General features: G+C 57.0%; 1 protein-coding gene across 3 annotated transcripts in view; it reads left to right on the top strand.

Moving 5' to 3' along the window:
* Positions 1-19,829, top strand: part of ATP2A3 (ATPase sarcoplasmic/endoplasmic reticulum Ca2+ transporting 3) — a 57,521-nt gene that overhangs the window by 13,939 nt on the left and 23,753 nt on the right. For all 3 annotated transcript variants that reach the window (XM_063340766.1, XM_063340765.1, XM_063340767.1), the window contains exons 2-8: positions 5,894-5,911; positions 6,350-6,432; positions 8,303-8,407; positions 9,154-9,292; positions 12,969-13,049; positions 14,045-14,130; positions 14,670-15,134. In XM_063340766.1, the coding sequence (XP_063196836.1) occupies positions 5,894-5,911; positions 6,350-6,432; positions 8,303-8,407; positions 9,154-9,292; positions 12,969-13,049; positions 14,045-14,130; positions 14,670-15,134 (977 nt within the window). The remainder of the gene's footprint in view (positions 1-5,893; positions 5,912-6,349; positions 6,433-8,302; positions 8,408-9,153; positions 9,293-12,968; positions 13,050-14,044; positions 14,131-14,669; positions 15,135-19,829) is intronic.

Genomic DNA, 19,829 nt, shown 5'->3' with positions numbered 1-19,829 from the left:
CGGTAAGCAAATAAGGTGCCGGGGGGGGAGCCGGAGGTGCTTCCCCCACCCGCGGCACACCCAGGGCCACCACGCCACCACCGCCTTCGCTGAGGAGGGAAAGACACCGGAGGAAAAGCACCGGTGGCTTTGGGACCAGCTCCTCGGGGGTGATGGAGGACACGGGGAAGAGACGGATCCTCTGGTGGTGCAAAGCAGAGCTTGGCCGTGGCCGCCCGGCACAAGGACGGGGGTGTTCCCAGTGCGGTGCCTGCACCTGTCGGTAATGCAGGGTGAAATGGTGTTTTCCTTGGGTCGCAGGGCTCGGTGCAGCTCGGTCGCAGGGTTCACATGCTGCAGGATGCAGTCACCCAGGGACACCGTTGGGATGTGCGAGATGCTGCTCTGCCAGCCCTGCCTTCACCTCTGCCGCTCTCGCATCCCTTCACCTCCATCCCTCCCTTCACCTCCATCCCTTCACCTCCATCCCTTCACCTCCATCCCTTCACCTCCATCCCTTCACTGTTCCCCCTGTCACGGCCGTCCAGCCCCCCCAGTGCTGGGGGTGCCCCGGGGCTGCCCCCCGCCCCGCTGCGATTCGGATGGCTGGCTCCTGGATTTTTTAATATATGGTTGGTGTTTTTTTTGGCAAACAGCAAGCTCAGCTCTGCAGCATCCTTATCTCCTCATCTCGCTGCAGTAGCACATGGTGTCTGTGGGTCCGGCTTCCCCTCCAGCCAGGCCTAGGCGGGCCGGGGCGGGTGGAGGGTGAGACCACGACCGAAGCCCAGCTTGTTCTGCAGAAGCTGAAACAACCTCAGAAAGTCCCTTCAGCTCACCCTGAAGGTCCTGCTCTTCCCGAGCAGAGCTGCAGCCTTGCCGGTCGGAGCCCAGGCGAGGCGCGAGGCGTTCGGGATGCTGCAGGGATGCAGCGGTGTTCGGGAAGCTCAGGCGTGAAGCTTCACAGAAAAGCAAAGCCGTGTGGGTTAATTTAACTAATACGTAGCCAAGGCATGTAGATAGCTACGCTTTGTCCTCTGTGAACATCCGGCAGCATGAGCACCACTAGGTTTGGAGTGTTTGTCATCCCAGATAACGCTAAAACCCCTGGGATTATTTATGACCGCTGGTTTTTTACACTTCTGCGGCTCAGGCGAGACCGCGCCAAGGTGAGGAGCGGCTTCGTGCCTCCGTCCCCAGGCGGGAGCGACACCAAGCCGGCGATGGGCTGAGCTCGCCTTCAAACAACCCGGCAGAAGCCGGCGGCGGTTGTGCAATGGGGCAGCTGCGCGGAGCGCCGGGGGTGTCAGCGGGGATGAAGCAGAGCAGACGTCCCTCCGCCACGGGACCCTTCCAGCGCAGCCGCTCCCGGGAAAGGCAGCCAGTTAAAATAACAATTTATTCTGCCCGGTGACTTGCGGGACGGTGGAAGGATCCCAGAGCAGCCCTGCCTGGGTTCCTGCTTTATGTCACGGGAGGGGGGCTGCTCTCCCAGCTGAGGATGTTTTAGGGGTTTTCTTATTCTTCTCACTGCTTTCTTGGGTCCCTTTTTCCTGCCTGTTGACAAAGTCTGGGAGTCGGATGTGTCCCTTGTTTTGCCCATCTATTTCCCCTTCCCTGCATATGGAAAAAGAAATTATAGGCAGGAAAAAGAAAAAAGGTGATTTTATGATATAGAAATATGGCTTGAAGGGAGTTAATTGAAGCAGAGAGCTGGGCCTGGGCACGATGCTCAGCGTTATCCCCAGTGCTGGGCACCCTCCTGCCACCCTTCCCGCATCGATTGGCCGCAGAAGGGTTTCCCATAAGGAAAGTCTGATTTTATCCAAGGGAAGCTCCTGAAACAGTGGGGATAACGGTATTTCAGCATTCACTTTGCCAGATGTGTGCTGTTGTGGGTCGCACGCCAGGTCTGAGCGCGCACCAGGGTTTGCTTCGCCGTGTGCTGGCCTGGGAGAAAGTGTCTCCTCGTGCCTCGGTTTCCCCGAAAGCCGAGCGGGATGTGATACCTCAGTGCGCGATGGAGAAACGCCGGCTGCTGTAGGGCTGTGCTGCTCCGGGGATTTTTCATCCTGTTACAGCAGGAGAAACTCAAACATTTCCTTAAAGCGACCCCAGCTGCCACCCTGTCGCGTTTTACGTGTTTGCTTTGGCGCGGAGAGCGGGGCAGGGTCTCCCCGGGGGCACGAGGGCTGTCGCAGAGCCCCGGGGCGGCAGCCTGCGCGCCTCCCTCCTGGGTGGCACCCGTGTTTATTTACCTTTTCATCACCTGATTACCGTGCCCTGCCATGTTGCAGGCGCCAGCCCGCGGGCTGCCAGCCCTGTTTGAGTTGGCAGGAGCCGGAGATTAACCTCCGGCTAAAATAGCCCAACAGCAACCCCGCGTCTGCCCGGGGTGGCCGGGCTCGTTGCATGCCCTTAGACCATCTCGTATCGAGATTTTGCAGCCCAGCTCGGGCCACGGTCACCGTGTGACGTGGTGGCACAGCGAGGAAAGAAGTCGTGATGTGACGAGCTCGGAGCACCTTGCAAATCCTCAGCGGTCCCTGGAGCTTGGCTGTGTTTTGAGCCCCTGCAAGGCAAAGCCCGGTGGAGCCGGGGCTGCATCTCTCCGCTCCATAACGCAGAGGAGAGCACACTCTCCTGCTTCTGGGAACGGTCCGGTGACATCCGGGCACCCATCGCCCTGTATTGGCATCTGCTTCCTTGGCTCTGCTCTCCAAATCCATGATACAGAAGAGCGGGAGCGGAGAAATTGCAGATTCGTGTCTGCAAGCTGCGGGTCCCGCGGCGGGACTGCTCGGCTCAGGCAGCTGAAAATTTATAGTGGGAGTGGGTGGCCCCTTTTTGGGATCCTTTGAGCAACCGTTATGGCTTTCTACCCTCGGTGGTGTTACTGCATTTGCCTTCTGGCCGTGTCGGGGAGCTCGGGCACAGAGCAGGATCTCCGTGCCGAGCTCTCAGCCACCCACCACAGAAAGGGGCTGTTCAGGTGCCAGCTGGGAGTTTCCGTTCCAGCCTGTCTGCGCTCACCATGGTGTCCCAAGGGAATTGTGGATTTGGGATTTTGCTGGTTCCCTGCCTGTGGTGGGTTTCCCGGCCGGGTGGGACATGGCAGCGGTGCCAGCTCTGCTGCCGTGCCCGGTGCCGGGGGGGTGACACATCGAACCTGGGTTTTGGTGAGTAGCAAACCCTCTTATTTCTAGTGAGGCTGTGGAAGTGAGAGGCAGAGGCTTCAGCCCCAAACATTCCTGTTTTCTGATGAATTTTGATCGATTCAGACCCCAAAATGTGAGTTTATTGTGACTTTCTACCTTTTTTCTCTGGCTATTTGGTGCAAAATGGGCGCTGAGCTGCCACGTGAAGGGAGTCAGTGATGGCAGGGGAGGTGCCTGGTTCTCACTCTACTCAAAATTGGGGTTTTTTTTGGGAGGCGCCTACAGCAGCACTGCTAATGTTTGGGGTTTGGTGCCAGTGACGGCACGGTATCACTCTGCCACCGGCGGTATTTCGGCTGGCTGCCCCCGCCGCACGTGTTTCCTCCTGAGTTCGCGGAAAGCCGTTTTCATGCTTTAATCAAGAGCTCATGCAAAGTCCCCGCTCTGCGAACGCCGTGGCTCTTCATGCAAACGCCGGGCGGGAGAGGCACCAAGATGCCGGCGGTGTTTTGGGTGGCTGCTCGGGGTGGAAAGTCACCCCTGGGCACCCCCTGGCAGAGCCGAGACCTGCGGGAGCCCCAGATGCCTCCCTCGGGGCACCCGCCTGCCCCCAGCCCTCTCGCCTCACACGTTTGCACCCTTAAAATGGAGCCTGGATGGAAATAGCAGCAGCAGATCTCTTCTACTTTTAATTTTGGTGGTTCTCTGGGCCGGGGAGAGGAAGCCGGGGGTGGAGAGGAGCCGGCTGCAAAAGGGAGAAGAGCCACTTTCCTTCTGACACGCTCCGCAGAGCGATTCGAAATGTTGAAGCCGTTCCAAGATGATGTATTTTTAATTTTTTTTTTTTTTTGGGGGGGCTATAAGAATAATTATAGGCGTTACGTAGTGGTCTGTCTGTTCCTCGCGATGACGCGGGATCGGAGTAGCCTTATCTAGGAGGGACATGGGCTTAAACCAACTCATAGTAACTGCGTCTGTGAGCAGCGAGGAGCTGGTGCAGTTTGAAGCGTAAACACATTGGGGTTCTTGTTTTCACTGGTTTGTTCAGTGAAGGTGGGTTTGGTTTGGGTTTTTGTGTTTTTTGGTTGGTTTTTTTTTTTTTTTTCCTTTTCTCATTTCTCTGAATGAAAATAGGTGATGGAAAACAGCCGAGCAGGTTTCGCTTCCTGCCCTCGCTCAGGGCCCCGCGCTGGGGGCGCTGGGAGACACCCCGTGTCGGGTCCGGCGACGGGGCATCAAGCGCGTCTGCCTTGGGCCGATTCCTCTTGAGCTTCAGCCGGTCCCTTATTCCCTCCCAGAAACGCAAGGAGTTGGAGGAACACCTTGTTTTATTGTCACTGAGCCCCCGGGGCGCAGAAGGAGGGGGCAGGCAGCGGAGGCTTTGGGGCAGCTCTTCGGGAGGTTTCTGCCTGAATTTTTCCCCGTGGGGAGGTTTGGGGTTGGGATTTTCTGCCCGGTTCCCTCCCGCCCCAGAGCACCGAAGGATGGAGGCGGCGGGTACCCTGCACCACGTCGCCTCGGTGCTGGGACCCCCCTGTCCCTTGCAGCGCTGTGCGATGCCTTTGAGCCACCAGCACAGCCCTCCCGGGGCTCGCCGATGCCTGGCTATGGCTTGGGTTCCTCCACCTCCAGCGAGCTCCGCTGGGCTCAGCGAATCCTGGATTTCCCTTTCCATGAGACAGCGGCAATGTCCGGGTTTCCCCACCTCGGGCAGTTGGCAGAGGTTTTGGTCCGGCTGCCGGCTCCCTTGGGAGCTGCTCTGCAGGCAACCAAAGGATTCACCCCGAATGCGGGAACAGTGGGTGCAAATGGAGACCAGCAGCCAAAAGCCGGGGAGGGGGGGGGTGTCACTCCTGAGCCTTCTCTGGCTGCAGGACCTGGCAGTCCTTGGCCAAACCTTGCCCATGGCGGGGCCAGCACCACCCGTAGCTGCACGGGGGGAGGAAGCAGAGCGATGCCCTTGGCGGCTACTGGGGTTTGTGCCTTGCCCAGCTTGCCCTTCGGTGCATGTGGCGTGCGAAGGTAACTGTCACCCCATGGGGACACGGGAGTCTCGGGGACACCTGCTCTGGGTGACCCTGCTCTGGCAGGGGGGTTGCACTAGGTGACCTCCAGAGGCCCCTTCCAGCCCTGTGATTCTGTGGTGGGCATTCGGGAGCCCTTGGGGCTTTTTCAGGTTGTGCAGGTGACTGGGCTTGGGTTTGGCTGGGAGCAGTGTGGATGGGGGCTCCGCACCCACCGGGGCGGATTCGGGAGGACAGTTCGCACCATCTGAGCATCAGCTTTGGATTTCTTTCCTGGAGCGCTGCAGGCTGTGGAGTACAGCTGAGTAATGGGAAACGTGGTCTGAAAGTTACAGTCCCCAGCGGGTCCGTATTGGGTTTCTGGCAGGGCGTTTTACGGGATGGTTGGAGCTCTGTGTCCTGGATTTGGAGAGGGCAGCTCCTGAGGAGTATTTTTTCGGCAGGCTGAGTGCAGGAATAAATGCTGCCGGAGCCGCTCGCTGCAGGGAAATGATGTTTCCCTGGTGCGGGAGCATCCCGTGCTGCTTACTGGGTGTCAGACTGAGAAGTTCGAGGACAAACTGTCTTGACGCGGGAATATGTGCAGAGCACGTTGCATTTTGGGGTACTGAATGGACTTCTGGGGTGCAAGGGAAGGGATTGCTAATCTGGGCCTAAATCACCGATTAATCTTTTTATTTTTATCATTTTTTCCTTTGTTACGCTTGCTGGGCTGTTGATGAAAACCCCCAGAGCTCCCTGCAGAAGAAGGTGAGTCACAGGTCGGAGGGGAGGCTGCCTTGAGTCTGGGTGGAGGGTGCTGGGGACGAGGAGGGGACAGCCTTCGGGGTCCTTTAATCTGGCTTTTAACCCCAGAGACAGCCGGGCTGGGAGCAGAGCTTGCCTCTGATGGCAAGGCTACCAGCTGTGAGTAGAAACACAGAGGATTTGGTTTCTGTAGTTAAAAACCAGACGTAGTAAAACCAGGCCAATGCCAGAAATGAAAGTGTTTAATGTTAGAGAGAAAAATCCCCCATTGCAGCGCTGGATGTCCTCACGGCTGCCCGCGGCCGACGGGCACGGGAGCAGCTCTGCTGCGAGCGGGGGACGGGGTCCTGTTGGTCTTAGTGGCCTCAGTGGTCTAAAATACCTGTCTTGTGAGGGGTTTTTTGAGCACTGACTGTGCTTGGCTTCATGTTTTCCCACCAGGAAAGTCCCTCTGGGAGTTGGTGCTGGAGCAGTTTGAAGATCTCCTCGTCCGCATCCTTTTGATGGCAGCTTTTCTGTCATTCGTAAGTACCCCAGGCTGGGGGTGGGCACCTTCCAGGGCACGTACAGACCCTTTGATATTTCCTTGGATATTTTTGAAAGTATCAAGCTGCAGCATGACCAGATCTATGTTGGGATCCGCCGGAATGGAGGACACTGTGTCTGGCACATGGAGATGTGCGTGTCCGTGGCGCAGATACATTCCTGGGGTAATGGCCAAGGCGTTGGCCAAGCCAAGTCCTGGGGGCTGTGTGAGGTGCTGGGAGCTGGGGGGTCCCTGCGTGCCCGGAGGGGCTGCCGGGATGTTGCACAGGTTGCTTTGTCCCGGCCAGAGCACTGGGCGATGGGTGACGAGAGGTGAGGGCAGAGCTTCAGGTGCCTGAAGCCGACTCAGAAACTCCAGGTACCACCTTCCCCTCCGCTGGGCTGCAGGCAGCGGGGCCGGCACCTGCCTAAAGCGTGCACAAACGCGCAGGGAGGCAAAGACAGGCCTGGGAGCATTTCCAAACCCCGTGCGGCTGCCCTTCTCGGAGTGAAGTCTCCCTCCCGGAGCCCTTCTGCTCATTTTTCAATTAAAAACGAAAATCCAATCTGTTTAATTTTTTTTATTATTTCCCTCCCTCTGCCTCCCTCTGGCTGAGCCGTACTGGCAGCGTTTTGGCTGCCGGCGTGGGAGGTACCTCCTGCCTGCTGTTGGCTGCCTTCCTCCTGCCCGCGTGGCTGGGAGGGCTCAGAGATGCCGGGGCTGGTGATGCCCGAGGTGGTGATGCTCAGGGCAGGTATCGGGTACAGCTACGCTTTCCTTTTACACCTTCACCAATGTGTGGGGTAGGGATGATCCTCGCTGACAAAATACACCTCCCAATGCATCATGCAGCAGGAAAACACGATGTTACGTTCGGGTAATGTCAGAGAGATGCTTAGGATTGGGTTCTCCCTGCGTTTAACAGGGCGTGAAGCCCAGCCCAGGCTGCTCCTGCCACTGCAGCTGCTGGTGTGGTGCCTTCGAGGTGGCACCATCCAGCTTCTACTTCTCCAGATGTTGTTATTGCTCGTCTTCAAACAATTCCTTCCTCAGTGGTGTATCTCCAGTAGGGCTCTTCTCCCACTTTTGCTGGGGGAGAGGCTGCATCCCTATGTGCCTTTCCCAGGAGGAGCTGGGATTCACCCCCAGCACCTCCTGCGAGCGCAGAGCAGCTTCTCCTCCCCAGGGTGGGCAGGCAGAGTCGGCCAGGAGCTGGTGCCTGCGAGTGCTGCTGACCTCCTCCACGCTTAATAATGCCGAGAGGTGACGTGGGATCAGCTAAACTCTACATCCACGTGGTTAGCAAAGCTGCCTTTATGGGTGGCTCTGAGTAATTGCAATGTGAAGCCCTTTGTACTTGCATGGTGCCTTGGAAGTGCTCACCATCAGCGGTGCCTCGCTCCCCGATTGCTGATTGCAGCTTTATTTGCGGTGCCCAAGTGCTGAGCCGTTAGCTCAGTTTTTCCCACCATTTACCTTGGGAGCAGCTTTGTGGTGGTGCTGCTGCCTGATGTCCCCACTCATCTGCTCACGGCCACCGTCTCCCCACGGATGCGCCAAACAAAAATAGATGCTTTCCTGGTGCAAATGCTCATCCAGGCTTTGCGTGGCCGCGTGCTCCGGCCCTGCTCATTTGATGTATTATGTTATCCCCAGCAGAAGAATGGAGGCGCCTGAGTTAAGCACCAGCGGTGGGATGTGGCAAGCCCAGGCTTTAACCAGCCTTGTGGGGCTGGCCACCACGCTGGGTCGTCTTCTCTCCAGCGAACACCACATGTTGGTTGGCTCTTGTTTCCATCCTTCGTCTTAAAATGTTGGCTCTTGTTGTTTCAACCACAATGTGGTCCTTCTCTTCTCTTGCCTACCAGATCCTGGCCTGGTTTGAAGAAGGAGAGGAGACCACAACGGCATTTGTGGAGCCCATTGTCATTATCATGATCCTGATCGCCAACGCCGTGGTGGGTGTGTGGCAGGTGAGTCGCAGCGCCCCCAGCCTGGTTCACAGGTCTGTTCCACATGGTTGAGATGCTTCATTTGAAGGGCTGGTTGCTTCTTGCCATTGGAAACTTGTTTCTCAAAGCTTTGATTTTGGTGTTGTCCGTGCTGCCCCACACCCCAGCGCAGATGCTCAGTCGTTGGCTGTCTCCTGGCTTGTTCCTTCAGTCTTTCTTTGGCAGCTTTTGCAGTTTGGAGTTTAAGATCTTGCGCTTATTTGCCATCCAGGCAAAGGCTGCTTTTCTCCATACCGTGGCCAAATGCGTTTTCCAAGGGAAGCTTTTTGCCCCATCCACCAGAAAGCCACGGTGGCTGCTGCCCCTCGGCTCGCTGTATCCCTCCTGGGGGATGAGCAAACGCCTCAGCGATGCTCATCTTCTTGTATATATTCGCTTTAAGGCCATTTATTTATCTGCAGCTTGCTCTGAGGTGGGGTTACTGGATGGGGAAGAATACATCTGGGTGGGAGATGCTGCTTCCCAAAGCAAGACAGAGAAAATCAAGCCCAAAGGTCCACGCAGTGTCCAGGACCTGGTGAGGTTTAAGCCAGCGGGGACCATCTCAGAGCAACTGAAGAAGATGCGGCACTTGCCCCATCCATGGTGCAAATGGACCCAAAGCCAGGGCTGGGGTTTGGGTGCTCCTGTCTTCGCAGCGGGTGGGGAAGGAGCCTGCTGGCACGAGCAACCCCACACCAGCAGCTCTGCTCCTCCTCTGCTTGCAGGAGAGGAACGCCGAGAGCGCCATCGAAGCCTTGAAGGAGTATGAGCCTGAGATGGGGAAGGTGATCCGCGCCGACCGCAGCGGGGTGCAGCGGATCCGCGCCCGGGACATCGTCCCCGGAGACATCGTGGAGGTGGCAGGTAGGGTGCCATCGCCCCGGGGCATGGGGTGGGACAGGGAGGTGGTGCTGGCCGGGGGGGCTTTGGTGATAGGCACCCCGTGGCAGGAGGACTCTGCCGCAGCATCCGGGCACATCTCCTCCTCCGGAGGCACGGCCACCGAGTCACCTCGTTGTTGTACACTTGAGATCTTAGTTTCTCTTTTCAAGTCCAGGGAGGTGAAATGATTTGGGCCAAAGTGGGGGCTCATCAGCCTGCAGAGGCTTTGCCCTGAGCGTAGGGCGGTAGAGAACAGCAGAAAAGGAGGAAAAAAAAAAAAAGTAGTGTATGTTTCTGGCACAGGTTTTGTGTCTCGGGAGGGTTTCCCTGTTTTCTGGGAAGAACCGGAAGGACTTTTAATTTTCCGCCAAGATTCCCCCTCTCTGGCAGCGGCTCTCCCACGTGCGTCCCCCAGACAAGGCGCGAGCGAAGGGCCGGCGCCGGGTGCCACGCCGGGGGGTGCCGGGGAGCGCTGCCGCCGGCGCGGGGGGGTTCAGCGGCGCTGGTCCTGCCTGCGTGGGCAGGCTTCCTTGGTAACTGGGGTTTGTTATTCGGGGAGGGCGAGAGGCAGAGGGGACCGGCTGCAGGATGCTTTTGCCTCCCTGGTTGGGTTATGCCCCCCCCAGCCCTTCTGTCGGGGTTTCTCATTCAGCAAAGGGTGCCTGGGGGTCTCCGGCCTGCCCCACCAGAGCTAAAGAGGGTGCATTTCAATTATCCCATTTTGTTTGTTCGTTAAACGATGCCGTAAACCCCCAGAGCCGCAAAACTAATCCTCTCCTTTCCTCCTCGTGGCCCTGCTAGTGGAAAGATGCTGCAATCCCTCCCGCGCCCGGCCAGCTCGCTGTTATTTATGTCTTCCAGTTGGGCTTCAGCTGGAAGATGAACATAAAAATAATGCAGGGAGGATCAAGCGGAGGAGTGCCGGCCAGGTCCTCAGCTGGGCGAGCTGGCGGCGCTCCCAAGCCGGCTCCGGCAATGCATTCCATCCAGCTGGTGACCTGGCCTTTAATTAAATTAATTAATTATGAATCAGTTAAATTCTGCCGCCTTTCCCCAGATCAAGTGCTTGCTGCCTGCCCGTCAGCGCCCGAATATTACTTTTTAATGGCACAATCAGCATCAGGACCGGGAGGGAAAGAGCTGAGCTCTCCTCTGGCAGGGTTTGCAAATTAATTAGCAAATGGTGGGTTTAGGAGGTTCTAGCGAGCGGTGGGATGCTGTCAGGCTGCCTGAGAGGAAAGTGCATCAGGAGAAACAGCTTTGAATGTGCAGGTGACGTCCTGGGGACAGCAGGGACAGTGCAGGCGGGGGGGACTGGCGTTTTTTTGCACGTGCAAGTGCATCAAATGTGGCAGCAGGGCGCTGAAAACCTGCTACGCTAATACCAGAGGGGAATGACGGCTGCAAGCTGGCACGGCGTTTGAACCCAGCTGATTTTTGCCCTTTTGTAACAAGGGACTCGAGGTGACTCCGGGCGAATTTGGCTGCAGCCCTAGCTTTCTGCCTTGCCCGAAAAATGCAGGCAGGGCATTGCCCGTGGAGCCCCGTCGGGGGCTGCACCCCCTGCCCGCTCCCGCTTTGCTCGGGCAGCGCCGCCTCCCGTTCTCCGCTCTTCCCCTTGGCTTTCGGCACGGGGGAGACTGGCAGCGCTTGGGTGATCTGCGCGTGTTCAGTAGCTGGTTAATGGTGCTGCCAGGTCTGTCCTGCGCCGCGCGAGTCCCCTGGGAGGCTATCGCAATATCTACCCTTGAGGGGATGCCACCCCCATGGCGCCGGGGCTCCGCGCTGTCTCTAGATGCCGGCACATGATTTTTCATCTGCAGGTTGAGCAAACGTTTGCAAAACCCCTCCCAGGGCGGGAGAGGAGCTATTTGCTCCCTTTAAGGTGCTGTGAAGTCTGAGGGAATCATCTGGGGGGGGGGGTCTGTGAGTCCCTGTGCGTAGCACCCCTCACTTCAGCCCCCCAAAACTGGGTGCGACGGGGAGCGGGGCAGGTCCGGTCGGACGGCAGATGTTTCACGCCGCGTCCCAGAGCGCTGGGATCCGCAGCTGGAATAACTGGCTGGGCGGTGGAGCGGGGCCAGCCCCCCCCGCCGTCCCGCTGCCCTCGGAGTAGGGGGGGTTTACGAGCCCCGGGAGGAAGCGCTCGTTGAAGTCTGGGATTTGAGAGGACGGTTAGCGGCCAGGCCCGCAGCGTTGTGTAACGTGATGTAAGGCGCCCAGAGCCAGGGCGGGCTCTGCCTCAATATTTCCGAAGCGCCGGAGTGCTGTTGCGTCCAGCCGATAAGGGAGCAGGAGGAAAAGCCGCTCTGCGCCAAGGAGCTGGGAGGAGGAAACCCAGCGGGAAAAGCAGCTTTAAAAGTTTTCTTTTTTAAGGAAGTGCGTGTGCCTCGGTGGGCAGCGGTCGATGGCTGGCAATCAGCAGGGCTGCTTTCACCCGTAACCACTGTGCCATGCCAGGAGACCCACGGACGGCTGTTTGTCTCGGCCACGAAAGGTCTTCCAGTGTCAACAGCTTCCAGTCGGTCCACCAAGCCCTGCAATGGGCTCAAGAGTGGTGTCGGGAGGCTCTGGCTGCTCCAAAATGGGGATGTTTTGGGGTTTTTGCAGGGAAGAGGAGAGATGGGGACGTGGTGGGGCAGGCAGGGCCACGCCGGGGTTTGGCTGCAGGGCAGAGGGTGAGATGCTGCTGCCCCGAGGACCTCGACCTGCGGCAGCTCCGCTCCAAAAAGAAAAGAAAAGATACCTGCTGGCAGGAGGGGGATGCGGGTCCTCGCTGCCTGTGATGGTTTTGGGGGGTCCCAGCCGTGGTGGTGGAGTTCAAGGCACTGTGGAGGTGCAGCCGGGGCAGGTGGGACGTGGGGATGTGCTGGGAGCCCGCTTGGCTCCTCTGCTCCCCCGCAGCTCCTGCCTCTGCTTGTCCTGGCACAGCCCCCCCACACACACACTACCCACAGGTAGTTTTGCTGGGGCGGCAGCCGGGGAAGGCGACGGGCAGGGCTGGCAGGCAGGTCGCCCGCCCCGGCAGCATCCCCCTGCAGCAAGGACGGGGCAGCGCTCGCTCCTGCCGCGTTTTGCAGGGGGAGGTGATGCTTGAAACACGCGGTCGGTCCATGGAAAAGGGGTGGAGGGCACCTGGCACGGCACGAGTAACCCCCTCAGCCCTGCTGCCCGCCCCCCGGGCTGGCTGCTTTTGTGCAAGGTATTCCCCTGAAATGAGGAGTTCCTCAAGGTTCCATCACTGCGCCGCCTGATGTCTGATTGCGACTGATGGCGCCTCTTTCCAGCTTTCTTTTTTCGACTTGTAAATTATAGACACACAAAATTAAGCTTTAAATGCAGAAAGGAGGCATCCCGGGGCAGGACCCCGGTTTACCGCAGGCTGGACCCCTCGTTGCTGCAGGCTGGGTGCTGCCATGCGCCTGCACCGCACAGGGACATGGCGATGCTCAGGAAAACCCGGTCCCTGCCCTGGAGATCAGACGGTGAAATAGAAATTGAGGGGAGACAGCAGGAACTGAGGTGCAAACCGGTGGCCCCAAGCCTTGGGGCAGAGCCCGACAGTGGTGGCATGGTTGGGGTTTGCCGTCCCCCTTCCCCAGGGCGGCGGGTGCTGCCGGTCCCACCTGATGGAGCTGCTCTTCTCTTGCCCTTGTAGTTGGCGACAAGGTGCCGGCGGACATCCGGATCATCGAAATCCGGTCCACCACCCTGCGGGTCGACCAGTCCATCCTCACAGGTGCGTGCAGGTGGGATGGGGCAGAGGCGGCTGCTGGATCTGAACCCCCAAATTTCGGGGCTGATGCTGGGCTAAGCGCTTTGCCGGGGTGGGAAATGGGTGGGAGAACAAGATTGAGGACCTGGGGAGGTCGCAGCATCATTTAAAAGTTGTGGCGTAGGCAAGATGCACCCGGTGCTTGGGCATCCCTCCGGTCCTGTGCGACATGCGGAGTTTCAGGAGAGGCTGCTCGTTCCCTGCCCACGCTCCCCCCGTGCAGCCGTTGCACGGTGACCACCGGTGCACGAGGCCTCGTGGCTTCAGGGAGAGGTGACAATATTTGGGGCTTTTTTTTTAAGCACGGGAAAAGCCCTTAAAGCTGATGACCTAGGGTACTTCAAAATTTCTCTCTCTCTGCTGTCAGGGAAGGCCGGTGAATGGTCAGATGACAAAAAGGGCTTCCAGTATTTCAGCTCCCGTGTGTGATTTTGTAAAGGCATTGAGTTAGGAGATGGCAGCGGGGAAGGAAAAGCAATCAGAAAAAAATGTTAAAAACACAGGGAAAGGGGCCCAGTCTCCTTGAAAAGTGCTTTTTCATTAACTTAGTTCACCAAGGGCAAAAGAAGATGCAGCAAAAGGGCAAATCTGCAAAGAACGACATATAAACCTTCAGCAGAAGGGCTTTGGGCACCTTTCCTCTTGTGCTGCTCTACCAGTTCCACCTGACCATGCAAACCTGAGCCAGCGGCTCCCTGGGGCAGGGGTTTGGCCCCATCCCACACGCCTGTATGGGACCTCGTGGCCGCTAGCCATCCACACAGGTCGTTTTTCTGCAGCCCTCATCTTCAGAGCACCTTGGCCCAGCTCTGACATCCCCGTGATGGATGTTTTGATGGTTTGGTGGCAACGTGCTGCTTGAAAAAGCCGCGGGGGTTGTGATGCAGGCTCATAACAGCATTGAGCGGAGGCTGGAGAGGAAACGCGGGTGGTTCATCTCCCCCCTCTTGTCTTGGCAGGGGAGTCTGTGTCGGTGATCAAACATGCTGACCCCATCCCCGACCCCCGGGCTGTCAACCAGGACAAGAAGAACATGCTTTTCTCCGTAAGTCCCTTACGCCTGTCCCCACCTCTCCTGTGGTTTTGCAAAGAGCCGCCAAGTGAAGAGGCCGATGGACACAGGAGGTCTCTGAGCAGTGAAAGGGAGTGCATGCATGAGAAAGACTCGATTACGTATAAAGAGCCCCAAATCCATAAAAATGAGGACCTTCTTCCACAGGATTTCATTTAGGCTGTGGCAAATTACACCCTTAAATGCCTTGGGGGATCTCAGTGGGTTTTCCATCACGTAGGATGTACTGTGGACAGGGAGAAGGTTTGTGTTTGAGCCTGGAGCTATTGCAAGTCTGAGTTTCCCCTTGCTCACGCTTCTCTCAGGCAGAAGCCAAGTCCTCGGTGGGCGAGACAGTTCTCAGGAGGGGTCTCCTGCTGCCCTAGGGTGTGTTTATATAAAATCCCATGGTGTCTCATTTTCCCCTTAACCAAGATCTCATGTTCTTCTTTCACAACAAGTGACCCATTTACCCCTCAGGCCAAGAGGTTTCATGCCCATATATCTGCTCTGGCCCCTTTCTTCCCTCCCAGGGCACCAACATTGCAGCTGGGAAGGCTGTAGGTGTCGTCATTGCCACAGGGGTGTACACCGAGATCGGGAAGATCCGAAACCAGATGGTGGAGACCGAGCCTGAGAAGACCCCTTTGCAGCAGAAGCTGGACGAGTTCAGCCAGCAGCTCTCCAAAGTGATCTTCCTGGTGTGCATCGCTGTCTGGGTCATCAACGTCAGCCACTTCAGCGACCCCGTCCACGGGGGCTCCTGGTTTCGGGGGGCCATCTACTATTTCAAGATTTCGGTGGCACTGGCGGTGGCCGCCATTCCCGAGGGCCTCCCAGCCGTCATCACCACCTGCCTGGCGCTGGGCACGCGGCGCATGGCCAAGAAGAACGCCATTGTCCGGAGCCTGCCCTCAGTGGAGACCCTGGGCTGCACCTCCGTCATCTGCTCTGACAAGACCGGCACCCTCACCACCAACCAAATGTCCGTCTGCCGGGTGAGTACTGGGGGCATTTTGGGGTCTACTGGAGTACTGGGGGATGCTCTGTACGCCCTCAAACACCCTGCACCGCTCCATCCCCATCTTGGGGTGACGGGCTTTGCTGTCCTCACCAGACTTGTTTCATATTAGGAATTTCAAGGTGAGCATGGACGATGGTTCGTAGGAGGCCCTGAGCTTCCTCTCTGCCTGACCAGGGGCGAGGGGGTTTATGGCTTCTCTTGGCATGGTTGTAATTGGAAAACTGACTTTTATGAGCACACCAGTTTGGAGGTGGCGTGTTGCAGACTTATTTCAGGGCTCCCTCTCCAGAGAGCATTTCTTCCTGCTGGGATATGGCATTGAGACAGAGCTGCTGGAGAAGCCAATGCAATTGGCCTCCTCTGCTCTCTTACCCATTTTTCCCTTGTTTTTAACCAAATTAGTGAGAAATCCTGGACTATGCAAAATTATAAAGTCAGGACCTGTGAGGCCAAAACTTGGCGGATCAGTGCAACATGTGGATCCAGCTGTCCATGACGAGCTCAAGCAGAAATCCAGGGGTTAAAAGAAGATGCCTGTGACCTGTCGAAATGGTGCTTGGGTTACCTGTCCTGTCCTGGCAGAAGGTCTGCCATCAGCAGTTGTGTGCGCCTGGGCTTGGACCGAAAAGCTCTTATGGAGAGAGCCCTGGGGTGGTTTGGTGAAGAGGTCAGAGGCTCCTGGCCTACCAGGGAGCTTTTCTCCTGCTTGTCTGGCCATATGGGGAGGTGACTTGTTAGGAAAGCCTGGACCATCCAAATACTTCTCAGTTTCCCCATTAATCCTCAAGTCTCAGGAAAGTTTCATGGCCTTGGCGCGTCACTTTTATAGGAGAACCTTGGAAAATGTGTTGCTGTGGGGAAAAATGGACCTGGACACCGTCCCTCCTTTCTGACACTTGGGTAGCATGGTGGGAAGCCGTGACCGTGCTGCAAGCTGGCCGTGGACTTTGGCCACTGGTTTGCTCAGTACAAACTACAGATGACTGGAAACGTCTGATATTTCTGCCTTGTAAATGATTTAAAACGAGACACTGCTGGAACGAGGCAGTGACCAAGTCGCTCACATCTCGCACGAGGAGGGGGTTCCCACCAGCCCATTTTCTGCTCCAGTGATGCAGGGAGGCGAGTAAAGGGCAACCCCATCATTTGGGGTCTACTTTAGCTCTTCAGATTGCAGAAGGAGAGGTAGGACGTGACCATGCCTTCCCCAAACCACTTCCTACCAGAGGATCTGCTCTTGAGCGTGGGCAGAAGTGCCACCATCTCCTGCGGTGTGGTGTGGTCGGGAGAGGCAGGATTAGCGATGCTGAGACAGAGAGAGGGCAGGAGGGGGACGGAGCAGGGCACACAAGAGGGTTTTTCAATCAATTGTCATTTGCAGAATGAAGTCAGCAACTCTGGAAAGATAAAAAATAAAAATTCAATGTATCGTCCACCCCATCCCCCCACAACCCTGTTCTGATATCCGTGTTATTCACTTGGCTGGATCCTGACTCCCAGGGTGCGATACCGAGGGCCAGGCTGGCCTCGGGGCGGCCAGACGCGGCTGTTAATGTTTAACGGACAGGGATTCCCGCGTTGACGCAGGCAGGACGGAGGCGAGCGGCGGGTGGGTCAATATTTGCGCTGGGCGGCCTTTGGCGTGTCCTGGATGCGCTCCTGCGCCGAGCAGCCGGCTCAGCTACGGGCATGTAAAAGCCACGAAAGCCTATCAATAACCTGGAAAAATGTATTAATTGAATGCAATTTAATTACCGCAGCTGCTCGGCCACAGGGTATGCTGCCAAGCGGTGCTTGCCCTTTACATCTTGCTGCCGGTGTCAGGTCTTCTGTAGAGCAGTAAAGTGGCTCTTGAAAGGCTTCGAGGCTGTTCTGAAACCATCGGCTGTTTTTTAAGGGCTGTGCTGATGGCTCCGGGTCCTGCCGGGTGCCCGGGACGCGTGGCTGGCTGCCAGCTGAGCCAGCTCGGCAGGGTGCGCATGGATGCCATGGGGGCAGCACAGGCGAAGTGGTTCCCCCCGAATGCTTGTGGGCATGAAGTGCCCACCAAAGGGCTTTGTGCCGGGTCCTCGTCCATCTGAGGTGGCCGAGACTTTGGTGGCCTTGAGTCCGCTGAGGTTAGAGCTCTGCAGCAACGCAGTAAAGCCACAAACCCACTTAGTAAATCAGATTAAACCTGTGATTTCTGTCGCCCACCTTATGGGCAACTGGGGGTCTCCAAGACCACCACCTCACCCAGCCCACGGCGCGGAGCAACCAGGCACAGCCTTCTCCCAGCCATGAAATAACCTCCTGGGAGCAATGGGAGTCTGGCAGGGGGAGAGGCGGGCGGAGAGGCATTGCAGCGCTGCTCTTGCACATTTAACTCGGCCTCCTAAAAGTTGCAGCACCCTTTTATGCACCGTAACTTAATTTTCCGCGAGCGCGAAGGTGGAGTTTGAGAGTCAGGGATGGGAGCACGGCCGTGGGGGCTGGAGGCTGCTGCTGCGTGGGGCAGAGCGGGACGGGGCTGGGGGTTTGAGATGCTGGTCCAGGAGAGGGAGGTGGCTGGTGGCATTTGCCTGTCTCCGAGATGGCTGGTGTTTTGGGGAACAAGAGCAGAAAGGGGTTTATTTTCAATACACCTCGTAGCAGAGCCTGGCTGTGCAAGCTCCCGTCCCCGGTGCAGCCGCCCAGGAGCTGTGCGGGCGCTATTTGCTTTTTAATCTCCAGGACACTGTGCCTTGACTCAGCAGTTTTGTTTGTCTAAACCGGTCACTGATTGATGGGAGGCCTTGCTGGGGGCTTCCCAGGGGCTGTGGCCCTTGCCGGTGGGTGCCCGGCAGCCGGGGCTGCTTCCAGCGCAGGAGGAAGACGGTGCTGATGCATGGGCGGATTGATGGGTAAATGGCTGATGATTACAGCCTTTTACTATTCCAGACAGCAATCCTATCTTGTCTGCCTTTCGATGAGTAGTTCTGTTAAAGACACTACAGAAAATACAGAAACGTGGAGACGTATCTGAGCTGTGGCGCACAGCTTTGCCACCTCCTCCTATCGCTCCTGTTATTCTTTATCTTATTTTTGTGAGGGGAACCTCACCTGTCGTCTTTACGGGTTAAGACACGGCTATTTCCTCCAGACTGTTGCCACCGCCTGCGGAACCTCTCCCCTTTTCAGGCTGGAAATCCACCGAAACATCACCCCAAAAAAACCTGCAGGCACCTTTGCAGTCCCCCGGCCGCCCCCTCGCTCTGCCGGGCAGGCACGCACGCCGGGGGCCGGCAGGAAATCTGATATAAGCTCGGGTTGCTGTGGGTTACGCGGCACCTTTTTAAATAGGCATGGAAAAATAAAGGGCCTGGAATGATTTTTTTATTTTTTTTTTTTCTTTTCCTTTTTTTAATAAGAAAGTTGCTATTGTGAAAGTAGTAATTGTTTGGTAGCCATGAGCGTTTGAAAACAAACAGTCCCGTATCAGGCAAAACCATCGGCGGCTGGGGTGGGTGCTTTCAGATGTTTTTAGTAAATAAGAGGCCAGTCGGCCTTTCTGAGCGCTGGAGTCCATTTTCTGAAGAGACCCGGAGATTTTGGCGCTCTGGAAGGCCGGTGGTGTTGGATGGTCCAAAAAAGAGGTGAAGGGTGTTCACCCTTTGCAGGTCCCTTTTGGCGTTGCAGAAGCCTTGGGAAATTTCAGCCACATTTTGCCTCTGTTTCTGGCGTCTGTCACCTTGGGGCAATTCGGTCGCCGAAGGGGACGCGATGCGTTTTGGCTCTCTTTACCAAGGTCCTTCATGCGTTAGTGTTTGTAGGTCCTGCCAGAGGAGCTCAGTGCCTCAGTGGAGGGCTCGGGATGTCCCGAGCCTCTTCTGCCACCCTTCGGCTGGTGATTTTCTTCGAAACCCTTCAGGGATGCTGGGGGGCTTCAAGGATGGGCTCTGGGAAAGGGATTGAGGGCAATAGCCCAGCAAACAGGGTGTCTGCAAATAGCTGTGAAGCCGTGGGGCTGCGGGGAGCTTGCTTTGGGCTCGGAAGTATTTACACAGGAGATTCACGCGTTGAACTTCCTGCTTTGATTTGCCCAAACCTGTAAAATACGTAGGTGAGAAAAGCCGCAGAGGATGCTCAACCTGCCATAAAAGTGCTTCCCCGAGCTTGACCTTTTCCCCTTGGCTTGGCCCTAAGCTTGTGCCTGGGGATACCAGGCTGCATGGGGGGGTCTCGCACCCACCAGCCAACGTGGTGGAGTGTCCGTGTATTATTAACGATCATTAATAATGACAGTAAATTAACCGGAGGAAGCGCGGAGGGGAGAGAAGTGGATGGTACCCAGAACTGTTGCATCTCTGGTGCTGAGTGATGCCTCCGATTTCTCTTGGGGAACATCTCAAATGAGCAGAGGGAAATAAATAGGGAAAATAAATGATTTGAGGCAGGGTGGAGAGGGACAGTTGCACCCATGTTCTGGAGCCGTCGAGCAGGTCCGTAGAGCTGAGGGCATCGCTTCCCTGCATCCATCCTCCCTCCTGGCTGCTCCCGGCCGGCGCTCGCGGCCGGGGAAATGCATTCATCAAACCAATTTTATTTCTTTATTTATTATGTTACTTCTTGGCTTCTGCGCGGGTCGTAAACAACAATTAAGCAGAAACGAGCATCGCCAGACCGTCGCCCCGGCTGGGGCTGGGCACTG

The sequence above is a fragment of the Chroicocephalus ridibundus genome, chromosome 7 (genome assembly GCF_963924245.1).
Source record: "Chroicocephalus ridibundus chromosome 7, bChrRid1.1, whole genome shotgun sequence".
Taxonomy (NCBI): Eukaryota; Metazoa; Chordata; class Aves; order Charadriiformes; family Laridae; genus Chroicocephalus; species Chroicocephalus ridibundus.
Note: the sequence above shows the minus strand (reverse complement) of the source record. Positions and strands in the feature narration are given on the sequence as shown.